The sequence below is a fragment of the Brassica napus genome, chromosome A6, assembly GCF_020379485.1.
Source record: "Brassica napus cultivar Da-Ae chromosome A6, Da-Ae, whole genome shotgun sequence".
NCBI classification, from domain to species: Eukaryota; Viridiplantae; Streptophyta; class Magnoliopsida; order Brassicales; family Brassicaceae; genus Brassica; species Brassica napus.
In genome coordinates this window covers 7,715,383-7,733,069 of record NC_063439.1, presented here as the reverse complement: position 1 = coordinate 7,733,069, position 17,687 = coordinate 7,715,383, and the positions used below count along the sequence as shown (strand labels likewise).

Sequence of the window (17,687 nt, the reverse complement as noted above, 5' to 3'; positions counted from 1 at the left end):
TATATATATATATTAATATTATTTATTTAATTATTTTAATGATCTAAATCCGGATCCGGATATCCGCCGGATATTCTAATTTTGAGAAAGATATCTGATATCTAGATATTCATGAACTCTGGATCCGGATAAAAATATTAAAATCATAGATCCGTCGGATAAGGATCCGGATCCGAATACCTTAAAATTCCTCGTTTATCCGATCCGTCCGAGGTCCTTGTTTCCAAAACTTACCCGGTCCTTCTCAATTTACAATAAAAAAGAGACGTATTCTTATGGTTTCGATTAACTGGACCGGCCCAATATCTCATTTCTAGATTTGTTCAATTTCTCATATAATTTATCCTTTTATATGCTTTTTAATTATAACGTTCTAATTTTTTAGCTTCCTGATTTTTTAGCTAAGTCTGCTAGGAGCTTTCGTAGAGAGTTACTTTTCATTGGTTGTTCTATTCCGGTCTGGTTACCCAGACCACCTCAAGCTTGAGTAATAGAATGGCCGTTCGACGTCAAAAAAAAAAAAAAAAATTATAACGTTCTAAATGCCATATCTTGAAAAGGCCATAATTAATTTTGGTTTGCAATTTGTATGACTACTAAGTACTAACTATCTTGGAACCATTTCCTCCACCTATATTTTTCTTTCTCTATATATATAATCTATATATAATAGTGAAAATGCTTCCTCACGATTCACATATTCACATCCATCACTCAGCTTTCTCCTCTGCAAAGTCGCCCATCATTTCCATAGATTTTTTCTTCTTGTCATTTTCCTTTAAATCCTTTCTGTTTGATCTTTTGTATTTTACCACTTCGTAAACTAATCACTAGCTAAACAACATATACACACAAAATGGAGATGGATGCTGAAAAGAAGAGTACCCATTTTCGCCAAATCTCAACTTATAAACCACAACTTGTCCTCTCCTCTATCCAAGAGCACTCTTCTTCAAAAATCTCAAACAAACCCACGATCAAATCTACTGCTTCTGATGTTGACTCCGAGTCTCAGACATCGGAGTTTTCGGCACAGAAAAGTACTTCAGCATGAAGCTAGATCATGTTGACTCCACGAAGGATATCACTAACCAAAAGGAGAAGGAAAACATACAGGATGATCTTCATCCTCAAATGACGAAAATTACGTCAACTATATCAAGAACAAGCCGACACGGAACTCCTAGTGTAAGATCCGAGTCAAGTTACAACAGTGAAACCTTTCTCATGAGGTTTAACAACAATAATGATAATAAACAACGTAAAACCAACGAGACAAGCGTCTCTTTTGGTGGGTTTCGATGCTACGGTCCCTGCTCCGGGGTTAAAACCGTCAATACCGAGAGGAAAATAGCTGGTAAATGTAGACATTATGATCGGGATTATGTTGCTTATGACGCAAGAAAGCATATCAACAAACCAAGACTACGTTTAGAAGCCAGGAAAGCAGATTATCCCGAGCCTCAAAGGTCGGATATCGCCATGAACCTCGAGAGAAAGCTCTCTATGCTTCCATGGGACGCAATACCAAACTATCTCTCAACCAAAAACAACAATGGTAATAACTCTTAAATGAGCAGCAAGACGCTAGAGGAGGAGACAGCAAGCGAAGCGAGTTCTGATCTGTTCGAGATTGAGAACATAACGAGCAGTGTCTATGAGCCGAGTGAGGCTAGCATTGCATGGAGTGTGGTAACCGGAAGTATGGCAGATCAATCGGTGATTTTGGAATTTGAGATGATGAAGAGGGGCACGAGAAGTGGTTCGGTGGTTAAAACCAAAACGTTGATTGCTGAAAAAGTCCGGCCGGGTAGGTTTTTGTCTGGTTGTAAGAGTTACAAGGCTGTCTCGGTTGTTGATACTTGATAGTACTAGAAATTTTAAATAAACAGCCAAGGTTGATCATCATGAGATGTCTCAGAAGAAGAAGTTTAAAACTGAGATTAGGATTCAAGACTTGAGCTTTCTTTAAGAAACAACGTTTGCGTGTTTTTGTATAACTATTTTTCAAATGTTTTGTAGTATTTGTTCGTATGTATGTTATAGTTTTGATAATTTTGCGATATATTTTTGTAATGATTTGACTATGTTTCTTTTATTACACCATATTTGTATGTTTAATAGATGACATTAATATATAAGTGTTATCATTTCACACCACATGTTTCAATATATCACGTCTATGCTATACGCATTGATTGGAACGACTTAAATAATAAAAACATCTTGATTAAATATCTCTCTCGTGAGTCTTGAGACTTGAGACTTGACCCACACGTTACGCATATGGATAGAACTAATAAGAGCACCTCCAACGGTATTACCCACCATTAGAGTCCTTAGCCTTTGTTTAATATCTTTTTTTCTTTTTTTTGAATAGTTAAAGACTCTAATCCCAAATGTTGGTCCAATGGTGTTATCCGTTTTGGAATTCTTAGCAAAAAAAAAAAAAAAATTTAAAACAATAAAATTTAAAATTTTTATTTATTAAATGATAAAATAGAAACATACAACAATTAAACATTTTAATCATTACCAAACTTGTTCCAAATATTTTGAATCAAATCAAATTTCAGTTGTTCATGTATATGTGGGTCACGAACTTGACTACATATTTCAAGCATAGTACGGAGATTTGAAAGCCTACGAGTAAATGACATATCCACCTCTGAACTTCTACTCGACTCGCCTTCTTCAAACTCTGATATATATATCACACTGAGCGTATCCATTGCGTTCATTTTCCACTATCATATTGTGGAGTATGATACATGTTCGCATAACCATCCCTATTTGTCTCTTGTCCCACAAAATAGCCGGGTTTTTAACTATTGCAAATCGAGCTTGCAATACTCCAAAAGCACGCTCTAAATCTTTTCGGATTGACTCTTGAGCTTTAGCAAATAACTGTTCTTCAGAACTTTGAGGGTTTGAGATAGATTGGATAAATGTAGACCATCTTGGATATATACTGTCTGTGAGGTAGTAAGACAAACCAAATGCGTGTACCACGTCGCTAAGAATCACCCCAATTTAATCTTTAATTACGGACCATTTCTTAACTTATTTGCCTTTTTTACCAATATTATATTAATTAAACTTAAGGATTAACCCCTAAGGATTATGCTAAAACCGCCGTTGCGGATGGTCTAAGAAACGATGATCACTTGACGTCGAGACAACAAAAGCATTAATTAGTCTGCATGAGATAATACAAAATTAGCATTAACATTGGATATATTTGTAGGGTTGGTTAGTAGTTAGCACTAGTAAATATGAAGGGAATGTTCTCAAACTGGGACCAATCAATACTTTCTTTTCGGATTTATATACAAATGTTATTACTCTAAGTTTTATAATATTATTCCTATATTAGACATATTCTTACGATGGTTACCATGACATTTTTAAAATATCATAACTGAACATTTTATATAGTATTCTAAAGTATTTTTGTTCTATATATATAATAGTTAACGCGAAGTTACACCATTTCTTATATTATAATATTATTTTGTATATCCAGATTTAAACTCAAAATGTAACCAAGTCATAATTTATTGGTTAGACAGACTCTAACGAAATAAATGTACGACCATATTTGTGTATAAATCTGTGGAAAAAGCATCCCTATGTTAATATTTTCTATATACTGTATTAAAATAAGAATTGTGGTACCACCAGGTATGAAGAATGTTTTCAAGAATATTATTAATAACTTTGTGACCACCTTACCCAATTCCATATTCAATATTTAATAAGAAAAGTTTTACGTAACACTTTTTCACCCAAAAAAAAAACTAGAGAGTCAAACAACTACGGTAAATCGAACGCTGAATATGAATAATGTGATGTCTTTTAGTGTTTCAAAAAAAAAATTGTCGACTGGTGCCTTTTTCTCTATGATGTGATTCTCCTGAGAAGTACAATATTTAGCTGCCATCTATTGGTCCATATTTTGTATGAAGTATAGTATTCCACTAGCCCACAAGACTCCTTACAAAGCCCATTATGAGTCATTGATATTGAGATTGGTATTATCTTGAGATAAATTATTAATTTAATATAATTAGGTATGGTGGGTAAATAAGACTATTAAGTTAGTTATCAAAAAAATCATCATAATGCTTTTGTTTGATTTATCATCTAATTTTGTAATGATCACCAATTACATTTTCATGTTATCAAGTATCAACACATGATTTTTTCTTTAATAGTTGTTATTTAAAAAAAGTGTTGTCAAAATTTTCTTTAACAAATGTTGTTCAAAATTTGTTATTGTAGGGAGAATTTTACTTTATTAAAAACCAAGGCATAAACATAATAAGAAACAATGACAATATTACCCTTTAGTGTCTATCATGGCATGATCTGATTGGTCAACAAAAACCCTTAAAACCCTAAATCATCTTGGCCCAACTTCACGCTTTCACCAAATATAATCGAGAGTTCTAGGGTTTAAGGGGATGCTTTTCGCACAGAACGAGAGGCAGAAGAGGGAGGAGGAGTCGATTCCTCTGCGATTAGGTTTTCGTCAAGAGAAGTAAAAAATGGTGGCGGACAAGAGAAAGAAGGCAAAAATTAAAAAGGAAAACGTCGAGCAAATCGATGGAGAGCTTGTCATCTCAATCGAGAAGCTTCAGGAGATCCAAGACAACCTCGAGAAGGTAATTTAAGATAAAAAGTTGTTATCTTTTTTAACTGCCTGATATTTGGTATTGAGAATTGTTCTGTGTTTGATTGCTATGGTTCGAATTATGTGAAAAGTGTGTGTCTTTAAGATGAGATGTGGTCGTTTTCACATCAAGCAAACTGTTTCAGGTATTAGTTTTGCACCACAATAAATGAGACTCAACACTTTGGTTTAATCTCATTTTGTGTTGGTAGATAAACGAAAAGGCTAGCGATGAAGTGTTGGAAGTGGACCAGAAGTACAACGTGATAAGGAAGCCTGTTTATGACAAGCGTAACGAGGTCATCAAAGCCATCCCTGATTTATGGCTAACTGCTGTAAGCATGATTCTCTGTAAACTATGTTCTGTTTTCACTTTCGAGCTTAAAAACATGTCATTGTTGTCTAACTAGAATTGGAAATCTCATTTGGTTTTCAGTTCTTGAGCCACCCAGCTTTAGGTGAACTTTTGTCTGAAGAAGACCAAAAGGTTTGTGGCTTTCCTTAAGCATCCCTTGCCCTCATATTTACATTTATGTCATTCATTTACATCATAGTTACCTCTTGATTCAACCTTTTTCTGTTTTGACAGATTTTCAAATATCTTAGCTCTCTGGATGTTGATGATGCAAAATATGTGAAATCTGGATACTCTATCACTTTTGTAAGTTTCTTTTTAAATCAAATATCTTTGTTATTATGCTATTGGTATCATTTTTTATATCTCCGATTGATATAAGAAGGCCAATCATAAGTTAATTTTATAATGATTGTGGTTAAATTGTGAACTACAACACTTCAATCCCAACCCCTACTTTGAGTATGAGAAACTCACCAATACTTTTACCTTCCTCGAAGAAGGGACAACAAAAATCACAGCCACACCTATCAAATGGAAAGAGGGCAAGGTAATTTAGACATAAGTTTGTTTCTGGAATCGTTTGTCACTCTTTGATATTGTTGCTAACTATGTTTCTCAATTATAAAGGACTTACCAAATGGAGTGAATCACGAGAAGAACAGAAACAAACATGCACTACCTGAAGAGAGGTATGGTTCATTCATCTCCTCGTTAATTGGCACCAAGACCTTTCAGATTAGCAAATTACCTGATGACTCTATCTTGACTATCTTTTTCAGTTTCTTTACCTAGTTTAGCGATGCACAACACAAGGAGGACCTTGATGTAGAGATTAACGACGAGGTAATCATCTTATATTACACTGACTTGTTTGTTTGTAAGAGTAACATCATGTCTTGCCCAATTTTGAACTTTGAGGTTTGTGTTGTAGCAGGTTGCCGATGTCATCAAGGAAGATTTATGGCCCAACCCTCTCACCTACTTCAACAATGTAAGCAATTCACCTTTTCATTATGTAATCTTAACTTTGTTTAGAGCATAAGATTTTAGTTAATCCTTATATGCAACTTTGTAGGAGGATGATGAAGAGGATTTTGATGAAGATGACGATGATGATGATGATGATGAAGATGAGGAGGTAAAAATCTCATATAATTTCCTTTGCTTGGTTTAGTTTTCTTCTGAAAGTTCACTGCATCTATGATATGATGCGATGAAAGTTCAGATAGACAGAACGTGTTTATATTGTAATGTCTGAATCTATTCTTGTAAGTTTTTTACCTGCTAAGTTTTTTTTTTTGCAAACAAAGACTGTAGGGGAAAGAAGGTGACTCTGATGAAGATGATGACGAAGATGACAAAGATAGTGAGGAATGATGAGAGGGTTCCTTCCCTGTAAACCACATTTGCTTACATGTAATGTGTCAAGTTTGTGTGTTTGAAAAGTTTTTTTAATTTACGCAAAATGTCTCGTGACAACAAAAGACAAGACAAGCTAGTAGTATCTTTTGTTTGTATGAAAACTCTTTCCAGAATTTGTTGCAGTGTCCATACTTATAATGGTTTGTGAGTCTTACATAATCTTATCTTCTACTGTTCTGGTATAAAAAGCATTCTCTTGCGTATAACATAATCTTATCTTCACTCAGTGTCGATGCTAAAGATAAATAAATCGATCATGAATTCTTTTTGACATATTTATAATTTTTTATTGACACATGTCTTGCTTCTTGTGTGTTATCTAATGCAGAGTTAACGAGACCTAACTTTGACTTGGAAGCTAAAATTCTTTCCTCTGGGCAACTCTAATTATGATCTTCCATCTTCCTCAAGCTTTCTGGCTTTACTTGATAACGCAGTTTTGTAAAATTAACAAACAAATCTGATTTTAGCCGTTTGTAGATAAATTTACTCTCCTAGATATTTTATCAGTTTTCAATTATGTCTAGGGACACAATACATTTGACACACACTTTTCTGTTGTTCAATGACTTTACCACCCCTGAACTAACAAACATTATCTAGTTAAAACGAACCAACCAATACACGTGTTGTTTATCCAAAAGTAAAGTGAAAACCCTAATTCCGCCTAGAATCCAAATCTCTTTGTCTTTTTTAGTGCGACTCTGCTAACCCAGATGTAGGGAAAAAAACGTACGTCTTTCTCGTTTCTCTAATACGCAAAGTCAGTTTTTTGAGACCCTTGTTCTTGTTTTAAATTTCAATTTAGAAATCCTCATCTCCTTTTGTTAAGATTTTTCTGGCTGGTGGTTTATGATGTGATTGATGGTGGCGAGGAAATGGGTGGCATCCATGGTAGTTATGGCAAGCAGAAGCTATGGGGGAGAGCTTCAAGTAGAAGAAGAGATCTTACGACGCAGAGGAGTAGTGGAAGCAGTTGAAGTGGATTTGTCTGACTGGTGATTTGTGAGGTGATTGATGTTGGCGGTGCAGATTCTGTGGAACTACGGAGGAGGTGGTGGTCAAAGACAGAAGGATAGAGGATGGTGAGGATTTAAGTATGGATTGGAAGAAGTTGGTGGTGGAAGAGAGGTGGTAGAAGGAGAGGGTGTTTGTAGCTACCATGGCTACTAATAGAAGCAAATTCAAGTTCATAGTGAACCCTGCCATTCTGTAGTTCCCTCAAGATCTTCTCTTTGCACGGATCCAAAGTTTTTTGAATTTCTCAACATAGTTTTTTTTTTGTTTTCTTAGGGTTTGACTGCATTTTTTTGTGTGGATGTAGATGCAATTTTTTTAAGAGACTTTGTATCAACAGAGTTCTTGAATCGTTCTTCCTAAGTTAACTCAGAAGTCATGGTCTCTCTAATGGAAGAAGACAATAGATTTGACAGTGGATGTGGATACAATTGTTATGAACACCAATATATTTTGTCTATTTATCTCTTCTCGTAACATTTTTGTCTATTGTGAATTGATTCACGAGAAATCTAAAAATGAAAATGCATACAAGATGTGTACAACCAATGCGTATATTAAAATCTTGTCCGTCCATAATTTGCTCTCATCTGTCCACAACTTCGTTATCAAACACAATCTCCAATAAATATTCACCACCATTGGATTAGCTAGATCTCTTTAGAAAATTTCAAACGTGTGGCTCAGATTAATATACACTTTCCCATATTCAAACTGAAATATCCACACTTCACCTGACCAAAACCATTTAGTTACTTTAACCTAACAAAATACAAACAAGTAAATGAGCGTGAGGATATAATGGTCCGCAAAAGGACAGCTCTTCAAGAAAGGTGTGCCAAATGCTAGATGTTTCCATGTGTAAAAAGAAACTCAAATGTGTCTGATCTCGTAAACAACTCATGTTTGTAATACCCTAATTAAGTTTCATGTTCTCGCTTAATCATGACTAGAGTTTCATTCGTGTGAATATCTTTGAATTTTTTAGAAGTAAATATTTGCTTTGTATAATGGTGATATACATTTTTAAAAATTAATCTGTATTAAATAATTGTTTAATATGATATTTTAAATACAATAATTTTTTAATATATATTAAATAATTTTGCTTTTTGAACCGTCAAGTGAATCACCCATAATTTTTTATCATATATTTATTGTATTGCATTCGAATTGGACTATTATTTATATGAAAATATACATAAAATAATATTTTGACACACTAATTTATTATTTTACTTAACTATTTATATTTTACAGTTTAAATAAATATAATTTCACATTTATGAAAATAAAGTAGATTAATCCATTAGTTTAGTAAATTCGAGGGAAAACCCTGCAAAAGTTTTGTTATATATGGTTTTCACAAATTATAATACTGTTTTAATTAATTATGTTTCTTTATTAAATAATGAATATTTAAAAGTTAAAAATTATTAAAAGCAAGACACAAAATATATGAATAAGTAAGTATTTGTATTATGAATAATTATAGAATATAATTTTGAGATTATGTGGTAAATTGATTATCTATATTTTAGGAATATTCTATAAACATATTTGATTTCATTCTAAAAATGTACGATTTGTTATGTGTCAAATTATTTGACGTATCCAAACTTTTATGCAGAATATAGTGACTTTTTACTTTATCTACCCTTGCATTAATAGTTATGATTGAGAGCAATTGTATATTAAAACAATGATAAACAATTTGCTTAATTTGTGTGCAATCCTCTAAAACATCAACTAAATAAAAACAGAGGGAGTAATGACTAAATCTATGAGTAATTAATGTGTTAATGGCAAAAGATGTAATAAAATACATAAAAAGGAGTTAATAAATATATGCAGAATTATTATTTGAAAGACAAATAATGATGTAATTAGGATGGGTGAAGAAAATGTAAAAGCTGTAATAAAATATTTTAAACATGTAACTTTTGTACTTCTATTTTAATAATATACTAGATTTTGACCCGCGCAGGCGCGCGGGTGTATATTTTGATAAATATGTTGATATTTGTTTTTCATGTAATTATTAGGATTTGGATGAATCCGAGGAACATAACCGATACCGATCCAAAGATATAGTACCAAACCCAAACATAAATTGATTAAATATTCTAATTATTCAAAATTTTGTTATTTAGAGAACCAAATCTTATCCGAACCGAAGTATTTGGGTATCCGAATTTATCTAAAAATAAATTTATATACTTATATATATTAATTATTTTTAGATTTAACGTATATAAAACATCAAAAATGATACTTTTAAATTGGTTTAAATACTTGAAAATATATATAGATAGTCAAAAGTAAATATCTGAAATAGTTAAAGTATACTCAAATCACCAAAAATACTTAAAATAATTATTGATTTCGTATCTAAAATTTTAAATCAAGCCAATTGATATGTTAAGCTTAAGTATTATGACATATGTTATTCAAATTTATACGTAATATATTATTTTATTTATACATTTTGAGAAATTTAAAATATATAATGATTTAAGACTTTAAAAATAATTTAAATTAGTTATCCAAACCCAAACCAAACCCGCAAAGATCCAAATCGAACTCAAACATTTAGAAACATTCTAATAAGGCTGAAATCTTTGACCCCGAAAACCCAAAATACAAACCGATCAGAACTAAACCCGTATGGGTATCCAAAAGCCCATTCCTAGTCATTATTATATATCGTATTTTATCATCATATAATTAATCGTATTTTATATGTACCATCATATAAGTAATCATATAATTAATAGTATTTTATACATACCATCATATAAATAATTACATATATTCTATTTTTAAAACTTAATATGAAATATGAAAACCATAATTTGAGTTGGTATTTCAAATTGGGCTTTGTATTATATTTTTCTTATATATATTGACAATATTTTTTTATAATGGTTATTGAAAAATAGTTTAGTAAAAATCCATTTTTGAATATATGTATATTTTTGAATCAATTTTTGATATAAATCAAATTTGAATTATTATTTTGATTTGAAATATGTATATAAAGTTTAAATTTTGTTTTATGGTTAGTTTAGAAAAAAAAATTTTAGGGAATTAGATTGACCCATTTTGGTATATTTTAAAAGTGGCCTAGATAACTTTCAATTTTTTAAAAAAACATAAGCCCATTACTTTTTTTCTTAATACTACTATCCTTGTTTTCAAACAAAAATATTTTTTTTTAAAAGACTGCAATCCATGTTTCCAAACACTCCAAATTTTTAAAAGTCCTATTCAAGTCTCCAAACACTCCAATTTTGTACTTGAGTTTTAATAAGATAGATATATATATAAAGTTTAAAAATAATTAAAAAGTGATTCAAAATATATGAATAAGTAAATATATGTACTATGACTAATTACAGAAAATACATTTGAGATTATGTGGTGAAATGGTTATCTATATTTTAGGAATAATCTAAAAACACATTAGATTACCTTCTAAAATGTATATTTTGTCTAAAAATAAATAAATTATTTAGAATAGCGAATTATTAACCATTTGATTAACATAATAAAAAAGAGTCAGTAAATCAATTATTAATTATTTAGAATAACGAATTATGTAATTTTTATGCTTGTTTTAAACGACAAAAAGAATTAATGATGAAATCTATGAGTAGTTAATAACTTAATATGTTAATGACAAAAACTAGAATAAAATATATAAAAAGAGAATTCATAAATATATGTCAAATTATTATGGTAAAGACTATTAGTGAAGTAGTTAAGATGATTGAAAAATGTAAAAACTGTAATAAAACAACTTAAAATTGGTAAATTGTGTTTTGTATTTCTGTTTTAATAAGATAAAATATTTAAAGCTTAAAAATTATTACAAATTATGGATAAGTAAGTATTTTTATTATGAATAATTACAGAATCTACATATGAGATTATGTGGTGTACTGGTTATCTATATTTTAGGAATATTCTATAAACATATTAGATTGCCTTCTAAAATGAATAGTTTGTTTAAATATAAATTAATTCGTTCAAACAGCGAATTATAAACCGTTTGATTTAAATATTTAAATTTTAGTGAGTAGTCGAAATATTAATTAGTTAGAATAACGAACTAGGTAAAAAAATTTCTGTTTTTTTCAATGATAAAAATAATTAATGATGAAATCTATGAATAGTTAATATGTTAATGACAAAACTGAAATAAATACATAAAAGAGAGTTAATAAATATCTGCCAAAATTAGTATGGTAAATACAATTAATAACTAGTTAAAAACCGCAATAAAACATTTTAAAACCGGTAAATTTTAATTTGTACTTGTTTTTAATAAGATAGAAGATAAATAGATGTCTTTAATTTCAACGTGTGTCTTTATGATTTCATAGCTATTGCAAAACGCAAAGATAAAGAAAGTGAAAACGGAAATTGTTAATCTCTTATTTGTTAAAAAAAAGAGAAATGTTTACTCGTCTTAAAAAGAAAGGAAATTGCTAGGTTATACTGAAAAATACAGTTCTGTCACCGACTAAAAAGATCTAATAAACATAGGGGCGACTTAACAATATAAAGGATTCTTGGGCGAAAAAAATTTTTAGTTCTCTATAATTAATTAATTTTAATTTTATCATCATAATATTATTAAAGTATATAAAACTTATCTAAAATTATTAATTTATTTGTATTTTGTAAATATAAAAAAAAAAACAGACTATTATGTCTTTTAAATATTGTGTAAATATGAGATTGTAAGTGGAAAAAGAAAAGTTAGACCCTTGCTGTCATAAAAAAAAAAAAAAAAAAAATCTGGGTCCTTTATAGTACTAAATTTGCTTGATTTTAGGTGGGCCCGTGCGATTCCACTGTTTGCCCTCCTACCTAAGCATTGGAGAAACAGTCTGGTCCTTGTGTTATAAATATAAGTAACCCTGTAGGCTAGAGCAAATCAGCAACAACAAAAAGCTTTTAACTCTCTTTCGCCTACTGATATTGCTTCCGTAAGTAGTCATGAAACACAAACTATCCCACGAAATCGATAACTACCCTGAATCAGACGATGCGGGCACACTCAGAGTCACGGCTAAGATCTTTGGCCAAGATGATAACTCGACATTCACGACTCTGTCCCTTGCCAAAGACTTCTTAGATGATGAGAACGAAGAGTGTAAAAGCAAAGAAGACTTGAACTACTTCTTGTTGGAAGCCGGAATCACCGAAGATGTTATCTATAATGCGATATTGGAGCTAATTGTTTATGTTGATGAGGTAACATGCCCTGAAAGTATCGAGTACTCTCCTGGCTGTGCTTTGAAAGTTCAGTTGGATCTTGTTCCTGATCATCTCGATGATGATGATGATGACTCTGAGATTCAAGAAGCTGCTCAAGTCTCGTTTGATGATACTAGCAATATCCGGTTTCGACCAGCTAGCAAGCTCGTGGTCAAGTCGCTACCCAGGAAAGTATACAAGAAGAAGAACGAGAACAAGAAGATGGTTAGCTTGGAAGAGTGCAGGATTTGTTTGCAAGAGTTTAGCAATGGAGGAATGGTTGTGACTTTATCATGTGGACATGAGTTTGACGATGAGTGTATCGTAAAGTGGTTTGAGACCAGTCATGTTTGTCCATTGTGTCGTCTCGAGTTACCTTGTCAAGATGATGAACTATAGCATGTCAAGATTGTTGGGTTGAACTCCGATTGCTTATTGTAATACATCATTGTTTAAATATCATTTAAATCTGATATTGTTGTTTTGTTACTTCAGAGTATGTTTTTATGTAGTATCAACATACCATCTTTTGTTGTCTCAAACACCTGGCCAACATCAACATAGGAACAATATATAATCATTATCATTTATACAAAATATAAGGTTCCTAGACAACATCTTTTACATGCAAAATGCCTAAAACTCCCCTGAGTACATGATACAAGCTCTCATACATACTAACACATTATACAGGTACACACTCTATTATACATTCAAACTAGTCCTTCTTAAGATGTAAGTCCAATCATCATCTATAGAATAGATTACAAACTTGAGCCCTCTCTTGAGTTAGTTTGGTTGCTGCAATCACCAAGGATACATAGACATGTTCATTTTAGTGGATCATATATCTAGATAGTTTCAATGGAAGGTGTGAAAAACGCAAAACCTGGTTGTAAGAAGTTTGACCCAAACATTGAATCTGAAACCCAATTTTGATGATGATGATCAGTGGCAAACATGGGTTGATCATGAGGGATTTGAAAGCAACTACTACTACTAGCTGTTGGATCAAACATTGATGAAGGATCTTGTTGTTGTTGCAAGTTGTTCAATTCCATTTCAGTTTTTCTCTCCTCTTGACCTTCTTCCATTCCAAGAGTAGTACCAAATGTGTAGGATACAAATATTCTTCCCCAATATATTCGAAACCCAAACAACCATCTCCTTGCTGTTCAAACTGCTCAAATTTTTGTCCAGGTTTGTTGCATTTCTGATCTTCTTGTTTTACAGACTCAAAGAAGCAGTCTGAGTAAACAGTAAACGAACCATCAATCTCTCTGTTTTCTGTTCAAGCATGACTTGAGAGAGCATTTTTGGAAGTGAATAGTAACTATATACTGTGACTTGAACTCTTACCTATTAGGAAGAAAGCTGAAATCACCATGTAATATTGTTTGCTGGTTACTGTTATCAGGAAGCCAAGTCATGGAGTGAGCTTCTTGCATGGCATTATTACCTCCCATCACCAAGGGCAACTGTATCCTGTTTTGAAACTGCAGTTTTAAAGCTTTGGTTTTGTTCAGAAATTGTCCTCATGAAGACAGAGAGTGTGTGAGAATATAAAGGTCTCACATCGAGGATTTGAGTGGGACATAAATAATATATAAAGGACTTGAACCAATCCACCTACTGCCAATTGGTTTAGGTTGGAAGCCCAAAAAAGTGAGAGATGGGGAGAGAGAACAAATGGTTTTAACCTGTGTGGTTATACATTCTATTGGCAAAAGTTGGTTCTTTCCATAATGTTCCTGCAAAGTGAAGAAACCCACTGATGCTCATATGATTGAGTTGAAAGGAGACTAAATTTTATACACCTTGTGAAATTGTACTTTTTCAATAGATTTCCTCAATGATTCTTCCAAAAAAATGAGGTGCTCAGCGTTTTCTATTTTATTGATGTTTGTCCAACAACTGAAAACAGCCACCATAAGAAGAAGAAGACTCAAATATGACTGAAACTGGATTTCAAGATAGTTGAAAAACTAAAGAAAGTATAATATTTTCACACCTTAGGCCTTAGACTCCTATGAAACTCCATAAGCTGAGCTTGGAAAATGGCTACATGGTTACTTCGACCCTGTCGTGGTGGTAAAGGTAACAAAAACTTTAGCAATCTGACTCAGAGAGCTTTAAAAGTATCTAACAAAATTCAAGAAACCATGATGGTTGATACATACCTTGATAGTTTGATTCCTTCAACATAAAGAGAAGACACCATATCAGAGGCTTATTAACGACAAAAGTATGGTATATGAAGTCATAGCAAGTACCTTGCTCCTAAAAACTCATGTATGTTTACATCATGATCAAGCTTCTTAAAAGTCTTCTTTAATGCCTGCAGTGGAGAAAATAGAAATAAGCTCAGATATGAAACAAAAACGTTCATGTGAAAGGAAGTAATAGGTTTATTCTTTACTTCAAGGCTCTCCAGCTTCCTGTTATGTCAAAAAACCCAACACTTTATTTTAGTTCAATAACACAAATTACATGATAGGGTTGAGAGTAATCATGGTTCCTACCTAACTCTTTATGGTTTTTAATGAAAGTTCGTGTTCAAAAAAAAAAGGGTTGAGAGTAATCTATAGTTACATAATAATGCTTATGTACCTTTTTGTCCTTTCTTATGGAGTTATTTGAGCAAACTAAGAAATAACCTCTTCAATGCATTTATATCATTTATATTTCAATTTGTTTTTTGTTTTTATGATTTCACTAGGTGTCTTGCCCGCATATGCGGGCTTAATCGTTTTACAAATATTTACTAGTTTATTTTTTATTAATTCAAAACCCAGCATAATAACTTATTATTTATGTTTTCGAAAAAATTAAATCAAACATATATATATATATATGAAAAAATCTAATTAAATATATATGTTTAATTAAAATTTATTAAAGATAACATTGACTTTAACCACTGAATTTATTATAATTGTTTAATAGTTTATTTTTAAATTTTATAATTGAAAAATATGTTTTAAGATAACAACACAATATATAAGAATTATCTTATTTTTAAAAAAGATAATATTATTAATAAAAATTCGTTTTTGATTATATAATTAATTTATATAAAATTCATTAAGTGTATTATAGATATTAACCGCTCTAACTTTTAACGTGAGAGCTCGATTCCAAAAATTTACTTCGAAAATAATAATATAGTTAATTAAAATTTATTAAAGATAACATTGACTTTAACCACTGAATTTATTATAATTGTTTTATAGTTTATTTTTAAATTTTATAATTAAAAAATATGTTTTAAGATTACAACACAACATACAAGAATTTATCTTATTTTTTAAGAAGTTAATATTATAATAAAAATTCGTTTTTGATTATATAATTAATAATATATAAAATTCATTAAGGATATTATAGATATTAACCGCTCTAACTTTTAACGTGAGAGTTCGATTCCAAAAATTTACTTCGCAAATAATAGTATAGATATAGATTCCTATTTGTCCTTTGTTTTTTTTTTATGATTTCATTCCTGTTTATAAAACAAAGAAAAAATGTGAAAGGGAAAGAACAGAGTAGTTACACAAAAAAGGAAAGACCATAGTAAAAAAAAAAAGGAAATTTTTAATCTGTCGTCTGTGAGAAAAAGGAAATTATCAATTGTCTTGAAAAGAAAAAAGGAAATTAGTAAACAAAATACTACTAGGTCACCGACTAAAAAGGTTAGATAAATACTAGTCCTTGTGTTATAAATATAAGTCACCCTAGAACAAACCAAGTTCATCGATTCAGTTTCTTTTTTCAGAGCGACTATCAAAAAGAAAAAAAAGCGTTTAACTCTGTGTTTTCGACTGACATTTGCTTTCGTAAGTAGTCATGAAACACAGATTATCCCACGAATAGATAACTACCCTGAACCAGACGATGTGGGCATAATCAGAGTCACGGCAAGGCTCTTTGGCCAAGATGATAACTCGACGTTCACGGTTCTGTCGCTTGCAAGAGACTTCATCGCGAACGACGAGTGTAAAAGCAAAGAAGACTTGAACTACTTCTTGTTGGAAGCCGGAATCAATGAAGATGTTATCAGTGATGCGATAATTGTTTATGTTGATGAGGTAACTTGCCCTGCAAGTATCGAGTACTCTCCTGGATGTGCTTTGAAAGTTCGGTTGGATCTTATTCCTGATTATCTCGATGATGATGATGACACTGAGATTCAAGAAGCTGCTCAAGTCTCGTTTGATGAGACTAGCAGTATCTGGTTTCGACCAGCTAGCAAGCTCGTTGTCAAGTCGCTAACCAGAAAAATATACAACAAGAAGATTAAAAAGGAAAAGAAGAAGATGGTTAGCTTGGAAGAGTGCAGGATCTGTTTGCAAGACTTTAACAATGGAGGAATGGTTGTGACTTTATCATGTGGACATGAGTTTGACGATGAGTGTATCGTAAAGTGGTTTGAGACCAGTCATGTTTGTCCGTTGTGTCGTCTCGAGTTGCCATGTCAAGATGAACTATAGCATGTCAAGATTGTAGGGTTGAACTTCGGTTACTTATTGTAATAAATCAGTGTTAAATATCTTTTTCCATCCGAGATCCTTTTGTTTTGTTGTTTTGAGTGTTCTTTATATAGTATCAACATACCATGTTTTGCAACACCTGGCCAACATCAACATATCTATTCTATTAAAACAGCAGCATGACCAATTGATATTTGTTTGGTCCAATTTAAAAATATAACTGCAATGAATTGATTAAATAGAGTATATTTTTATTTGTCGTGATATGTTAATAACTGCAACGATCCATGTTTTTGTAACTGCATTGAACTGATTAAATATAATTATTATCTGTAGTGATATAACTGCATGGAACCATATTTTTATAACGGCATCAAACTGAATAACTGCATAGACTATTTGTACACTTCGTAAGTTGGAGTATCTTTACAGTTATATCATTGACATATCTTTTTAT

General features: G+C 31.5%; 2 protein-coding genes and 3 pseudogenes across 2 annotated transcripts; 4 read left to right on the top strand and 1 right to left on the bottom strand.

The window, feature by feature from the left end:
* The first annotated feature begins 745 nt into the window (after positions 1 to 745).
* On the top strand, positions 746 to 3,874 carry LOC106419181 (annotated as a pseudogene).
* A 518-nt stretch (positions 3,875 to 4,392) lies between these two features.
* LOC106351443 lies at positions 4,393 to 7,932 on the top strand (annotated as a pseudogene).
* Positions 7,933 to 10,919: 2,987 nt separating this feature from the next.
* LOC106349907 (RING-H2 finger protein ATL79-like) lies at positions 10,920 to 13,299 on the top strand. Its single transcript, XM_013789866.3, has one exon. The coding sequence runs from the start codon at positions 12,480 to 12,482 to the stop codon at positions 13,137 to 13,139; it is 660 nt and encodes a 219-aa protein (XP_013645320.2). The 5' UTR covers positions 10,920 to 12,479; the 3' UTR covers positions 13,140 to 13,299.
* LOC125609905 lies at positions 13,298 to 15,253 on the bottom strand (annotated as a pseudogene).
* An 85-nt stretch (positions 15,254 to 15,338) lies between these two features.
* Positions 15,339 to 17,230, top strand: LOC106349906 (E3 ubiquitin-protein ligase RNF181-like). The gene is made up of 2 exons (XM_048781512.1): positions 15,339 to 15,346; positions 16,585 to 17,230. Exons 1-2 carry the CDS (start codon positions 15,339 to 15,341, stop codon positions 17,228 to 17,230), a joined length of 654 nt encoding a protein of 217 aa, XP_048637469.1.
* The last annotated feature ends 457 nt before the right edge of the window (positions 17,231 to 17,687 follow it).

Bases quoted from the DNA above. Each gene is read 5' to 3' on its own strand.
- LOC106349907 (XM_013789866.3), top strand. From the start codon at position 12,480: ATGAAACACAAACTATCCCACGAAATCGATAACTACCCTGAATCAGAC.